General features: G+C 32.7%; 1 protein-coding gene across 1 annotated transcript; it reads left to right on the top strand.

Moving 5' to 3' along the window:
* On the top strand, positions 1–7,505 carry LOC134252907 (uncharacterized). The gene is made up of 6 exons (XM_062735448.1): positions 1–150; positions 271–326; positions 4,584–4,730; positions 6,515–6,638; positions 6,953–6,981; positions 7,084–7,505. The coding sequence occupies exons 1-6, from the start codon at positions 50–52 to the stop codon at positions 7,503–7,505; spliced, it is 879 nt and encodes a 292-aa protein (XP_062591432.1). The 5' UTR covers positions 1–49.
* The last annotated feature ends 8,836 nt before the right edge of the window (positions 7,506–16,341 follow it).

The raw sequence follows: 16,341 nt of genomic DNA on the forward strand, positions 1-16,341 counted from the left end.
TCATGCACTTGCAGATAGAACTTGAGAATAATTCTATCTTTAAATCACAATGAATTTATTTCAGCATTACTATGTGTTTGCCATAATTTTTTATTTCGCCAACGGAACAATTAATCTCAAAGATGGACCAGGAGTTTGCAAAAGTGAAGAGTAAGTATGCTTTACAAAATTCAATAAATTGACTTGAAGACACTTCTTAACACTATACATGTCGTTATATATTGTATGAATTTCTATTTTTAATATAATTTTATTCAATTTTAACCTTAGTGGAACAAACCTTAAATGTTGTACAAATTATCAACAAAAGTATGACATCTGCGAACGTAAGTATGTTTTTTAAATATTGCAACTAAAAAAACAACTTTTCATTCTCTATATGTATAAGATCCTCAATACATAAATATAGAAAGGTTATGATATTGAAAAGTGAACGACTTCAAAAGTATATAAAAAATAAAAGATTAAAAACAATGCATATAACACTGATGTACTGTACAATTGAAATGTATAGAGATAACAAACAGTATTTAAGCTCAAAAGTCCATGAATAATAGATACATTACAGAGTAAACGCGGACCTCTAAACCATCAGATGTAAGATCAGGTGCCATGGAGGAGTGAGCATCCCCTACCGACCGGTCACACCCGCCGTAAGAGCATGCAAGAATAATTTCTAAAACAAGGTAAATTATTGACAAGCAAGTTAATGAAACAAGAATAGCAACATTCCTGTTTGAAATCATCGTTTCGTAAGTTCTATGGTCGATACAATGGCCTTGTCAGCAAATAAAATTTATCATTGAGTCAAATGCTGACAGACGTTTTTCATACTAATCGTTAGTCCATTATTTATACAATGAATTGACGACGGATTTCTCCGTTATTTCCCGATCATGACAAGGATCAAAGGTCAGCAGGGGATGCTCACTCCTCCATGGTACCTGAACCAGCTCTGATGTTTCGGAGGTCCGTGTTCTGCTCCTATTTTGTACTGTTTCATTGACCTTGATATTGAATACTGTTCATTATCTTCATATCCTTCTTGTCATGATTGTTTAACAGTTAAATAGCGGGAAAATTCGTCGACAATTCAGTGGGTATATAATGGTCTAACAATTACCATAAAATCGCCAGTCAGCATTTGACTTAGTGATAAATTGTTTTGATGTCAATGTCATTGTTTCGACCATAGAGGTTGAAAAATGATGACATTAAGCGAAACTGATATTCTTGTTTCATCAACTTTTTGTCAATAACGTACTTCATTTAAAAATTGTTCACACGTAGAGCATGCTCTTACGTATCGAATCAACTGAGAAAGATATAAACCCGTATGCGGGTGATGATTGTATTTGCTGTCAGGGTCATTGTATCGACCATAGAGGTTGCGAAATGATGACATTAAACAAGACTGATATTCTTGTTTCAACGACAAATTTGTCAGTAACTTACTATATTTAAAAAAAAAATTCACACGTAGACCATGCTCTTGAGTATCGAATCAACTGAGAAGGATATAAACTCCGTATGCGAGTGATGAAGGTATATTGCTGCATAAGCAGGGGGAAATTTAACGATTGAAAAGTTACAATCATATCGTTTGTTATCAAGCACGGTTGTAAGATTACCATTAACGTCTTTTTCAAATACAATATCCAATACATATGTGAAATATATGTGTCAGACTCTGTGGTATCTTTTTTCTCGAGCTACACGGGATATATAGTATCGATCGACATCAGAATGAAAAAAATATTGTTAATTGACAATACTCCGTCGATATATCTACGTGAATGTCGAGTTAAAGGCCACAGCAAGTGTTTCCTTCTTTTCATCTATAAGATTTTGGAAGAATTTTGTTTCATATGAATGCAAAAATAAGACTGCTTTTAACGGGGAGCAATTGGTACCCCTGGGAATTCCAATAGATTGTTGAAAAACCTGGTCTCCAAAAACCACATAGATCAAAAACTCAAGCATCTTTTTAGCATCAACTCCAGAGTACTTGTGTGTACAATCAGAATGTTTTCTAACAAATTAATTTTACAAATAATCATGACAAGGTGAGTACATTTACGAGTTCGATTTTTATTGAAACAGCAGCTGTCATTGATATCAAAAAGATTAGATTTTATTTTGTTGTATATAAAATTGTCAAGTCGTAAGTTTGAATGCTGTTGGTTTTGGTAAAATTTTATGATTTCAAATTTTCAGAAAGTTCCTGAGATTTTGCAAATTATCCACATCTGATATAAACCTCTTTTCAAATATATTGTTGCACAGTACTCCTGAAGTTTCTTCTCCACAACTCTTCATACTTTAGTGAGGAGTAAAGAAAGATGCTTGGTAGAACATTTAACAGAAACCGATATGTATTTTCGTAAGGATTTTGATGAAGTTTTGGAATCCAATATAGATATGGTAATTCAAATCCATTCTGGTTGATAGGAATATTAAAAATATTCAAACCTGACGTGTGATTTTGAAGAATGTCTTCCTTAGAAAGGTAGCTATGGGTATACGTTGGATTATGACTAGTAGTATTAAAACCCAGTTTCTCTAAATTACAATAAATTACAAATTGAATTGAAATAATGAGCCTTAAAGACATAATCAAGATAGTTTGAACTTTTCCTTTGGAATTGAACAGTTCTAATCCTTGAAGAAACCCTGTGTTTTATTTCAATGTCTATATATGGTATTGTACGCTTCTACTAAAACTATTTTGGATAAAAGAAACATCTTGAATATATGTTTAGTATTTTTTCAAATATCTTTTTTTCTTTGAATCATCCACGAATTTTCACCGATTGATATTTTTAAAAGCCCCATTTATGCATGCTGATTTTTTGTCTATGAACATCTGATGACACTATAATCTTCACTTTAGAATATCTTGAAAAATTATAAATAGGTCAGGTACACATGTACGTTGCGTATGTCCTTAAAAGACGATGTTATTACCTGGGATCAATACATACAAAATGCAAGAACCGAGAAGAATAAAAGATTGTTGGATTATGTGCAAGCGATTGTTATTTTTCATGGTTTTATTTATCTCTTAATCTTTTTTAATTTTTGATTTTTGTGTTTTTGTTTTGGCTAGTGTTTTTGTCTATACCTTTATCCAACTTATGAGGTGTCCTTGAAAATTTAGATTTTCCCCGTTTTTAGCTCACCTGAGCCGAAGGCTCAAGTGAGCTTTTCTGATCAAAATTTGTCCGTTGTCTGTCGTTGTTGTTGTCGTTGTCGTCGTCGTCGTAGTCGTTGTCGTTGTAAACTTTTCACATTTTCATCTTCTTCTCAAGAACCACTGGGCCAATTTCAACCAAACTTGGCACAAAGTATCCTTGGGTAAAGGGAATTCAAGTTTGTTCAAATGAAGGGCCACGCCCTTTTTCAAGGGGAGATAATCATGAATTTGTTAAAAATTAATGGCATTTTTAAAAAAAATCTTCTTCTCCAAAACCGCTAGGCCAGGAAAGACGAAACTCATGTGGAAGCATCCTCAGGTAGTGTAGATTCAAGTTTGTTCAAATCATGACCCCCGGGGCAAGGATGGGGCCAAAATGGCCGACCCAAGTTTTGCATAGGAATATATTAGAAAAATCTTTAAAAATCTTCTTCTCAAGAACCACAAGGACAGGAAAGATGAAACTCATGTGGAATCATCCTCAGGTAGTGTAGATTCAAGTTTGTTTAAATCATGACCCCTGGGGCAAGGGTGGGGCTAAAATTGCCGACCCAAGTTTTTCATAGGAAAATATAAGAAAAATCTTTAAAAATCTTCTACTCCAGAACCACTTGGCCAGGAAAGATGAAACTCATGTGGAATCTTCCTCAGGTAGTGTAGATTGAAGGTTGTCTAAATCATGACCCCCAGGGCAAGGGTGGGGCCAAAATGGCCGACCCTAGTTTTACATAGGAATATATAGGGAAACCTTTTAAAATCCTCTTTTCAAGTACTTCAAAGCTATGATTATTGATACCCGGGGTATTTATATGGAATCATCCTCAGGTAGTGTAGATTCTAGTTTGTTCAAATGATGAACACCTGGAAGGGGGGGGGGGTAAATTCAAGCCCGATGTGCTCAGGTGAGCGCTGTGGCCCCTGGGCCTCTTGTTAGAGAAAACAGTTTGTTAGTGGTAAATATCGGAACCTAGATGCAGAAAACGAAGATCTAGGAAGATTTCCATATACAAGTCCTTACAGAATTTTAGTGACTTACAGCTTAAAGTTGTAACTTAAACATCGAAATGTACTTTGAAACTCTAAATGAAAGATAGTAACCTCGCAAAATGTGTAACCAAGTCTGATGGTTTCAGGGATGCTGAAATATCACTATAATGTATAATATAATTTAAAACCCATTCATTTTTAACATTTTTAATGGTACATTATTCATGATTAAGCACTGCTTTATCAAATGTTTACTCAATCAATTCATATGGATGTAATAAAATATTTCAACGTGCTTTTTATTAAAATTATTAATGTTATTTTAAAACAATTGAAGGACAGTGTGAAAGACTAATACTGATTAAATAATTTCATTTCTTCGTTTGTCATTTTGTTCAAGCCTGTGAAGTAGGCACGTATGGAGACAGGTGTACAGGAGGACCATGTGTCTATGGATACTATGGATTTGGTTGTCAGAGTAAATGTAACTGTACGTCCGACCAGTACTGTGACAGGAAAATAGGATGTTTTCATAATACTAAAAAAGGTAAGAATTATTTGCGGTTGATATGAAACTTATCTCGTTTTTAGGTCACCTGAGTAAATTCAGGTGACCTATTGCCATCTGTTTTCGTCCGTCGTCGTGCGTCGTGCGTTAACATTTGAACATTTTCATCTTCTTCTCTGCAACCACTGAACCAATTTCAACCAAATTTAGCACAAAGCATCTATGGGTGAAGAGGAACAAAAATTGTGAATTTCATGATCCCTGCCCCCCTGGGGCCTGAGGGGTGGGGCCAAAACCACTAAAATTAGTGCAATCTTTGAAAATCTCCTTCTTTCCTCCTGGACATCAAGCAGTCAAACTGTTGGCGTGATTGTAATTAGCATTGAGTCCTCTACCACAATTGTGAAATTCATGGCCTTGGGGTCAGGGGTTCTAGTGCTAGGGCGGGGCTAAATTAGTATAAAGGGAAAATGCATTATTTCTTTGAAAATCTTCTTCTCTGCTCCTGGGTATTAAATAAACCAACTAAGTGAATAGTTATAATGAGCAATAGTGCCTCTACCAAAATTGTGAATTTCATGGCCCCAGGGTCAGCGGTTCTGGTGTTAGGATGGGGCCTCTATTGATTATATAGTGAAAATACATGAATTCTTTGAAAATCTTCTTCTCTGCCCCTAGGTATTAAATAAACTAACTAAGTGCATAGTTATGATGAGCAAGAGTGCCTCTACCAAAATTGTGAATTTTATGGCCCCAGGGTCAGGGGTTCTGGTGTTAGGGCGGGGTTCTATTGATTATATAGTGAAAATACATGGATACTTTGATTTTTTTTCTCTGCTCCTAGGTATTAAATAAACTAACTAAGTATATAGTAATGATGAACAAGAATGCCTCTACCAAAATTATGAATTTTGTGGCCCCAGGGTCGGGTTTCTAGTGTTAGGGCGGGGTTCTATTGATTTTATAGTGAAATTCTAATAAAAACTTTGAAAATTTTCCTTTCTAGGTATAAAGCAGGTGAACATACCTATATAGTTATGATGAGCAAGGGTCCTAATCTTCCAGAATTTTGAATTTCAAGGCCCCTGGGTCAGGGATACCATAGACTGGGGGGGGGGGCACTTATATATTAAAAATGAATGAATTGTTTGAAATCTGCTCCTTGGTATTAATCAAATATTTTTGAAAAGCAAGGATGCCTTTTTAAAAATTATGCATATGTTTGGATCTAGGCCTAAGGGTCAGGGGTTCAAGTGTGAAAGGGGCACTACTGATTAGTTGACATGCATTTTTTGCTCCTCTACCCTGCCTTTGGGTATTTAGTAACCAAACTAAGCAACTGCTAAGTGTATTGTTATAATGATCAATGGTGCCTCTTTCAAAATGCCATAGCATCTGGCTTAAAATATGAATCAAATTCAGTCATTGGAAAGTTGTTGCATAATGCTCATGTGACCTATAAGGCCCATGGGCCTCTTGTTAAAGACTGAAATCAATTTATTTTGTATTCGGAATGCTAACATTAACACTGCTATGCTGATTTTAAGAATTCCTGTCGAGTTTTTAAAAACTTATTTCTTTACATACGGGCAATAAGCAATCAAATAATTAATACGTCTATGCTGTTATTGATAGTCAGGTTTGAATTTGAATATGAATAGTCAACTGAATAAAATAGGATATATTTGATGTATCAAAAAGAATACTTTTGAGTTTGAGATGACAATGTGATGTTGATAGTACATAGAGAATGTGGTGTTGAAAGAATAACATAATTTAGTGTTTTTATAAACTGAAGATTGTAAATTTCAATTTTTAAACAGGCCTAGAGGGTGCAGTGTCAGAGGACAACTCAAATAATAGTATAGCCATTACTACTGCAACAACGGCGGCAATTCTCTGTGTAATTTCTATACTACTCGCTATTGTCTTCCTTTATAATAAAAGGTAAGTTATTTTGAAGCTATTATGTGTGTGGTTATTTAACAAAATTACCTAAATTTGATTCCCGTTGTTTCTACGGAGGAAAAAACGTTATTCAAAATCTTTAGGTAATTAGTCTGATGAATAAAAGGTTTCCAAAATAAATAAATATATTTGAATGGATCCTCATCAGTTCGTGGCTAGCGATGTGTTGCTTATTTTAAATAAATCAAATTCTTTAAAACATAAGTTAATCCTCGTATATTTATTTTTCTTTATTCTTGAAAAGTGGGAAACGTATGTTTTTCTTATTAATAATAGAGGATGTTGCTTTACAGATTAATATTTATTCGCCAGTATTTGACAAGTGAGTATCTGTAGAAGCACTCAAAATGCTTTAAAATAATATTTTTTAAAAATTTATTCTTCATTTTCCTTTTCATGATAAAACAAGATTAATTTGTTTTAGTAAGCAAATCGAAATCAATCTTTTATGAAGGACGGGATACAAACCGGCCTGAAAACGCTGATTCAGTGAGAGCGCAAGGGGATTACTCTCAATGGACAAGGAACTCAAACAATTACAACATGCTTAGCACCAGGAGATTTAATGTAGATTCCAAAGTAAACGCATTAGACGAGGAAGACGTCTACGATCATGCTGACGAAGGAATATTCAGCCGCCATAGTACGCCTCAGGACAAGTACGATACCATAGTTCTCAGCAAGAACCCTGTGATGGCTGCAATTGATTGCAATAAGAAAAATAGTCATAATAAAAGGAACGATGTTACGGATAACACAAGTGGTATATCAAGAGAATGCTATTCACTTGCTTTCAATCCGGACAATTCATCAGAATCTGCAATGGAGAATACGAAATGCACTTGAAATGGAGACAGGAAGACTAAAAAAATAAAATCATGATCATCTTATCTTGGTGCGAATTGAAGTGTTTCATATTCTGTTTTCATTAAAATGCTTCCTTAACCACAGATGTTTTCAATTACACATCTATATCTTAGGATTTTTTTAATGCTTTATTTCCATGCTTTCAACACAAACATCAAAACATTTATCAAAATTTGCACAGAAACTTTTTCACACCCACCAACTTTCGCACTTCACTCACACTTGCATCAACAATACATCAATTTTTTGCAAATTTTTACACACTTTATATGGATAAAACAGGGGACAAAAAAAAGTATGCTACATTTGATCTAAATATGGTTTTTTCATTTTTTTTTTTTCAGAATATTTACATTTCCAACATAGTTTTCCAATATGACCAAGCAGACTCAAAATTTTCTGCAGTTAGATTTTTAACAGATATGTACTTTTCAACCTTATAATACATTTTTAAATGGGCAATCAGCCCATTTAAATTAGGCTTCTTTGCATTTTCTAAGCAGTAAAAAATGTACTGTTTAGCATATAAAATTACAAAATTTATGACATAGATTGAATTTGACAAAGGTAACTCTCCAAAGATTACATTTTGAATATTAAAACCTACACGTTTTGATGTGTAATTGTAAATATGTAGACTAAGATCATTCCAAGTATGCATTACATCTTTACACATGAATAGACTGTGCAATATGGTTTCACATTCATTGTTACAGAATGTACAAATATCATTTTCTTTTATTTTAATTTTTTTTTAAGGTAATAATTTACAGGTAGTATTCTATGCAAAATTCTAAATTGTAGCCACTGGACAGCTAAATTTGAAGACACCTTAAAGCACACATTAAAAACATCTCTCAATTCCATTTCTTGAAATCCTTTTAGAAGCATTTCTGAATTCCATTTCGAAAAACCAGTTGGCTTTACATTCTTTGTGTTAATATTTTTATAAATATCTTTTGAACATTTATCAATCAATATTAATCTTTTGTATAACAATGGCAAAAATGGGCGCTGTAGCTTTGAGAAACCTACCTTAGAAAATTTTGAATCTTTTAAAAACTTTGAAATTGCACTTATAATGCTGTTATACTGCATAAAACATACATGATGAATGCTATGCTTTTTCGCAAAATTCTCTCTAGATAAAAATGACCCATTGACATCTAAAAAATCATCAATAATTTTTACACCATTTTTGTACCATTCTTTATAAAAAATACTCTTTTTATTCACTTTGATACAAGAGTTTAGTCAAACTGGGGTTGATAAAATTTCAGACTGTGTAAGATTTGCCTTGTCAAAACAATTATCAGTGATGACAGATAACCAAGACTCTAAGACATCTTTCCAAAATTTGTTTTTTGTACATTTCAACATTTTCAACACAAAATCATCACCCAAATTCAAAATCTTTTCCACAACATCTTGCCCATAAACTATTTCAAAAATACTCAACCATGAATGACTTCCTTTAATAATTCTTTGAATCCATGAACATTTTAGAGAAAGTATAAAATTTTTAAGATGTACCATGTTAAGGCCTCCCAATGTCTGGTGCTGCGTAGCAACAACACGTTTTATTTTATCACTTTTTGACCCCCATACAAATCTTAACAACTGCTGTGTTAAATTGTCTAAGCTTTCTTCATTTGGATTTGGTAATGAAATAAATAGATGGTTCAATTTTGGTACAATTAAAGTTTTTGCAACTGTTACCTGTCCAATGGGAGTTAGAATACGTCTTTTCCATTGCCGAATCATTGAAGTGATTTTCGGCAATTGGACTTTGAAATTTATATCAACAATCTTTTCTAGGTCAACAGAAAAATTTATTCCTTACAAGGAGAAAGTTGTTGCCCCCCCAATCTAGCTTCCATCTTGAATGGTGGAAAACCTCAGCAGAAATTTTTTTTGAGCCTATCCAAATAATTTTAGTTTTTGTACTGTTTATTTTCAAACCTGAAAATTTTGCATATAATTCTAATGTATCAAGCGCAGCATACAAAGAACCCGCAGAACCATCAAGGGCAAGAGAAGTATCATCAGCAAATTGAGATAATTTGTGTTCCTTATCATTTACAACAATACCCTTTATATCATGATTTTGTTTAATAAGAATGGCTAAAATTTCTGCAGAGAGAAGAAAAATGTATGGAGAAACAGGGTCTCCCTGGCGACATCCACGCTGGACTGGAAATTGCTTAGAAAGAAAACCGCTTTGGAGTATAGAAGCTTCAAAATTTGTGTTTAAAATTTTAATCCATTTAATTATATTTTTACCAAAACCAAAAAAGTGTAAAACCTTGTAAACAAAAGACCATGAAATGGAATCAAAGGCCTTCTCAAAGTCAATGAGAACCAACAATCCAGGTATATTATTAGTTTCAGTATAAGACATAAGATCATAAATAAATCGTGTGTTTTCCCAAATATATCTCCCTTTCATAAATCCTGTTTGTGTTTCTGAAATTAGAAGATCGAGTGTAGATTTTATTCTATAACTAATACAACCAGATATTAACTTATAGAATACGTTTAATAGAGTTATTGGTCTCCAGTTTTTTAAGAGATGTCTTGGCTTGTCTCCTTTTGGCAAACAAGATATTATACCAAGTCTCTGGGATATTGGAAGCTGTTTCTGAAGAAATATTTGATTTATTGCTTTTAAGATAAACATTTTAAGATCATTCCAGAAAAACTTAAAGAATTCAGTTGTAAATCCATCACTTCCGTTGATTTATTATTATTCATATTTTTCAGTACCAGAAATACCTCCTCTTCTTCTATATCTTTATCTAGGATTAATGTTGTTTCTATGTCTAATTTTGGAACATCGTGGTATTGAATGGTATTAGAGAGATCTACGTCTATCAATTCAGAATCTGCGTTTTTATATAAAGTTTCATAAAAATCTTTGACTTTATTAAGAATATCAGATTGTTTGTATATAATACCTTTGTCTAGAGTTTCTACCTTTTTTATTGTTTTGTTCAGGAAATTTCTCGACTCAAGATGACAGAAATATTTTGTTGACTTTTCCCCTTCTTCCACCCACTTGGCTCTAGATCTGATCATATTACCTTTTAGTTTTTCTTTTCTTAAATTTTCAAGAGCAGATTTTTTTTCTTCCAGTACAGAGAAATCAGGAATTGTACTTTAGTTTTCCAAATCCTCTATTTCCTTAATTAATGATTTTTCTAATTTAACTTTTTCTCTTTTTTTGAAAGTTGAATATGATATAGTTAACCCCCTGATTTCCATTAGTAGTATGTCAAAAAATACAGAGTAATCAACTGAAGTCTCTACTTCTACTCCATTTAGGTCCAGATAATACTGGTTTTTAACTAATTGTATTTTTTGTTTCACCTTTTCAACATACTCTTTATCATGTAAAAGATTATTGTTAAATTTCCATAGTCTACGTCCTCGTTCAAATAAATTAAACTTTAAACTCAATTGTAACTGAAGAATGATCAGATGTATACCCAGGTTTTATATCAAAATGTTCAACAATATTTGATAGGTTTTCTGATATAAGGATGTAGTCAAGTCGACCCTGTTTAACTGGATTTTTTCTTCTCCATGTATAAACTTTTTTATCTGGGTTAAGTATTCTATAATAGTCAACTAAATTCAATTCATTCATTATTTCAATAAGTTTATCTCTGGATTTGGGGTTATTTACATTTGCATAATTAAATGTGTCTATGTTGGGATTCAATGCCAGATTAAAATCTCCGCACATCTTAGGAATTTTCATTATCTTTCACACACAAACACACACACACACACCTCTGTGATGCATGCGTACCAAAATATTTACCAATCTCTGTTTGTCTCTCTCTTCACATAATCCCAGAGCCAGCAATTCCACTTGCTGTTTGCGCGAATGGACGAGTCGTATATGTCATGATGGTTCCCTCTTTCTTCTGAAAAAAACCCGCTGAAATAAATCCATTGAAACATAATTTTTAAAAGAATAGACGTCACATTATTTTATGATAATACTAAAAACAAATTAAATGTTTGAGTACTCATTTTATTGCTCTTTGCAATGAAAATTATGGTTAATCTCCTTAAAAATTGATCGTTATGTTGAACTAAAAAATCTGAAATGAAATATATGGAAATAGCAAACTGGATTTGGACTCTAAATTCCATGCAAACAAAGCAAATCAGGAGCAGAGCAAATACAGACCTTTAAAAAGGTGAAACCAGGTGCCATGGAGGAGTGAGCATCCTCTGCCGATCGGTCGCATCTGGCTTGTGCTTCTACTCATGATTGGAAAAATCCGCCAGCAATTCAGTATTTAAAGCAGTATGAAAAAGTCCGTTAACGTTGGTATTTGACATTATGATACATTGCATTTGCTGACAAGGTCACCATACATCTTACGAAATGATGACTTTGAACTAGATTGTTGATACTCTTTTTTATCAACGTATTTGTCAATAACTTACCTCGTCTTTGAAATCGTTAATATGTTGAGCATGCTCTTGTTTATCGAATCACCTGAGAGATAGCAAGAAGGTAGCAAATAATTTTTAAAAAGATTTAATCGATAATGGATGTAATCGAACGATAGTCGAGCTTTAATTATTCGTTAATATCCCAAGTATTAATTTACAGTGGAGCCTCATTTATCCGGACGCTTTGGTTCCCAAGCAAATTGTCCGGATAAGTGAAGCGTCCGGATATCTGAATTCTATTTATTTCTCTTCCAGGTATACTGTATTTGTATTTTAACTCTTATATATTTAAAGAAAGATAAATACTATCGTATAGAAATAATAATTTATTATTTTAAAATGGTAATTTTCTCCTCGTCAATAAGTAATTGCCTTAAATATTGCAAAGAAGAACGTGGAAGATCTACTTTGCGTTGGCAGATTTTTTTCTTTAAGCCGACTCGCGCTCTCTTTGCCGGCGGTGTAGACATGGTTGTAGCTGGAGAGCAGAATGACAAACATTGGATATAATGCTGCTTATATGGGCAGATTTTTAATTACCCAGCTTATTTTTACTTTCTACTTCCTATAAATTGATGAACAAGCCAAGCGAATTCTCTCATTTGCAGCTTTGATTACACCCAAGCGAGCTGTCAGTATCGAGTTCGAGTCTAATTCATCCACGCTAAATCTGACATATTAAAAATTCACGCAGTAATCTTCCCAAGCGAAATCATTGATTGTTTAAAATTATTCAAATTTGATTGAATGTTTTAGGTTTTTTTTCGATGATAACAGCCACCAATCTAGAGATGAAAATTACACAATGTGCACATGTGTAGACAACGAGATTATGAAACTATGTCGTCTCGTCTATAAATAGAAAAATATTTAAAACCAGCTCTGTACTAAAATTATAAATATCTCGCAGATAACAAATAACTGAATAGAAAATTGTTTTCTCTTACTGACACAGTTAATTGTTTATTTTCATTTGTGTATCGATCTCTCGTATATTATGACCATATCCACTTAGCATGCTTAATCTGTGGACTAATCATCGTAAGACATTCATAACAGGTCACTGGTGATCGTCTTGTAAAAACAATCAATCCGGCCAGTGTTTTGATAACAATTATCACTCAGTTCAGGCGTGAATGTTGACAAGAGTGGAAGTACAAATTAAAATTTACCGTCCGGATAAATGAACCAAATTATAACGTAAAAATACATTTTGTAGTAAAAAAGAGCCGTCCGGATACGGAACGCGGAATTCCGGATAAATGAGTCAAAATTACGTTTAAAAAATCCGTTCCCGAGAAAAATCGTCCGGAAGGTGAAGCGTCCGGATATCTGGCGTCCGGATATCTGAAGGTCCACTGTACTTATACGAGGGTCGTTCAAAAAGTTCGTAGACTTTTGTCCTAACTTTTTTATTTAACGTCATATTACATCCAAATTTTATACACATACTTTAACAACGAATTCAAATAATTTGAGTAAAAGAATTTGAATATATCGTCATATTTATAAAAATTATCAAAGATTTAGATGAGCGAAAATGGGGTCACGGAGCAACGTCAAAATTATGTAATTTACTAATTTTTACTTCAGAGTATCTATACCCATACCTCTAATAAATGGAGCTGAAACGAAATAAAATTTACATGTTTAAATTAAGTCATTTTGTATAACTTAAAATGCTATCAGGTAATGTAATATATCACTCCGTTTAAATGATATCAGTTTCTAAATACATGTGGACTTGATTTAAAAAGGCAAAATAACATGACGTCAGAGGACGTCAGGGAGCAGCGAGTGGCAATAAAATTTTGGTTTGCAGTCGGGAAAATTTTTAAACAAACTTACAAAATGCTGTATAAACCAGGAAATGTATGAATAATAAGCCTTTTATTTGTGTAAAATGGGAAATACAGTTTTTGAATCGCAACGAGTTTGAATCAGACGATGGATGGTCTGCAAAGAATCAGGATATAGTTAAAAATCTTGTCAAAAGAGTTAAACGTCATTTTACATAATGCGCGCCTCACTGTTGCAAAACTTATAGAGTTAATACGCGTAAAGAATTTGAAAACACTGACAATCTAATTCAACCTATTTGAATAATTGTTAGCAAACTAGGTGTTACGTGTCATGGATATGTATTTTATGAAAGAAGAGGGTGTTACGAATGTGTCTGGAATTAAAAAGCAGAGTTACACATGTAATATTGAGAAACTCTCACGACATTGTTTTTGACGTTTCAATGTTGGTCAACCGTGTTCCGTGTTAACAAAACATGCTGGTTTAAAAATTGGCTAACATGAGTTCTATTAAATCAAATGGATTGAAACTTCCCATTTCGACAAAATAAATGTTTTTATTTACGAAACTGTGCTGGCGTTTAATCTTCCAACAATAATATGACGATGAGGAACATTGTCTACGTATTTTTTGAATGACCCTCGTATATCCACAATTTTTTCCCTTCAATGATAGGGAACAATTCTAGCTATTTGCAGATTTGCTACACTCCTTGTACATAGTACTGTAAACCAACTTTTATTCGTGTTCTAGAAATTTTCTTGAGGTTTGCGAGAGCCTCGCGAACATTTCTCATATATATATATATATATATATATATATATATATATATATATATATATATATATATATATATATATATATATATATATATATATATATATATATATATATATATACAGTCAAACTTGTTTTAAGAGGCCACCTTTGGGAAGTCTGGAAACTGGCCACTTAAGACAGGTGGCCTCTTATTCCAGTTTGCCCTCGAAAAGGACATTCGGTCAATAAATAAACAACATTAAGCACTACAGTTAGATTAACTAATAATAATTACACAGGTCAATTTCACAAAAGCTTTTTATGTGTATATATAATAATTCAAGCTCATTTAAAAAGAATACTAAAGAATTCGAAATGTTTAAGGTTTTGTGCATGTTTCTGTTCCTACATATTAGTTAAACATCATGCATTCATAAGTGTGCTTTTGTTACATTGAATTATTAAAAAAAATTCTTTTAATTTTCATTTGAAGAAATACATATAGTGCCTGACTATTATCCTTTTCATAAAGAAAAAAATACACAGAAATACAGTTTAATGGTTTATAAAATAAATCATAGGAATTTAAGTAAAAATATGTCAATAAAAATTCACTTACATATGTTAAAAAGATAGTCAGCAGTGTACCCCCCCCCAACTTAATCAATCGGTAATTAACTTACTTACTGAAGTTTATGAAGTCTGATTAATTTCATTGTTTATAAAGCTGTCAGAATTTCTATATAACATACACAAAAATAAAATTAACCAGTTGACCAGAGATATGTATTTACGCAGTTGAAAATCATTCCATAACACAGGTGTCAAATGCAGTAGAGCGTGACTAATCCCTATCAATCGTCTCTTGATAGTGAAATTCACGAGATAATCATGCCATATGAAGCACTTTGTTTTTACAAGAGTAGCAATTAGGGCTTCTACATGGAATCAAAATCTAAAGGTGTGAATTTCTTTAGCTAGAGGAAAGTATCAATTGTACAGTAATAAAATTCTTTTAATTTTTCAATCGGCGATCTTGAAAAATAATTACCAATTGATCTAACAGGACAAATATTTATTTTTTTCGTGAACAAAACCCGAGTTCAGCGTATCTAAAAGCAATTTCTTTAATTGCATTAATAGGTTAAATTGACTATCGAGGATATAATTGCCCAAGCCATCACAATTAAAACTGTGATAGAATCGCAACAAGTGACGAGATGGCCGCCTATTACAGTGTCAATAAGGCTGTTGGGGGAGGATTTGAGTGGCCGCTGGCCGCGTTACACAGGTGGCCGTTTATTCCAGTTAAAATATATAGTAAAAATCATTGGGGGGAACTAAAAGTGGCCGCTGACTGCAAGTGGCCGTTGATTTCGGGTGACCGCTAAGACAAGTTTGACTGTATATATATATATATATATATATATATATATATATATATATATATATATATATATATATATATATATATATATATATATATATATACTTGATCACGAAAATTCATCGTCGCGAACGAGTTAGTTTACCCATAGTAAATCGCGAAATAAAGTAGTCGCGAATAAAAGTTTGTAATCAGTATTTTAAGAAAAAACTAATGAGTGAACATGCTATTCATTGAAACTAGCAAATGATTAAATTTATATTTTATTTATTGCATAAATTTATGTAACAATGAAATGGCTGGGCTGAAAAACAAAATATATAGAAAAAAACAAATTAACTAGTATATAGATATTGCATGTAATTGAGTCAAATATTTCAATGTAGCACTCGA

This window comes from Saccostrea cucullata, unplaced genomic scaffold (genome assembly GCF_032062105.1).
Source record: "Saccostrea cucullata isolate Sc308-1 unplaced genomic scaffold, CSIRO_AGI_Scuc_v1 ctg7526, whole genome shotgun sequence".
Taxonomy (NCBI): Eukaryota; Metazoa; Mollusca; class Bivalvia; order Ostreida; family Ostreidae; genus Saccostrea; species Saccostrea cuccullata.

Excerpts from the sequence above, each read along its gene's own strand:
- LOC134252907 (XM_062735448.1), top strand. The coding sequence starts at position 50 with ATGAATTTATTTCAGCATTACTATGTGTTTGCCATAATTTTTTATTTC. Across the intron at positions 327-4,583 it reads AAAGTATGACATCTGCGAAC|CCTGTGAAGTAGGCACGTAT; the intron begins GTAAGTATGTTT and ends ATTTTGTTCAAG. Across the intron at positions 6,982-7,083 it reads TATTCGCCAGTATTTGACAA|TAAGCAAATCGAAATCAATC; the intron begins GTGAGTATCTGT and ends AATTTGTTTTAG.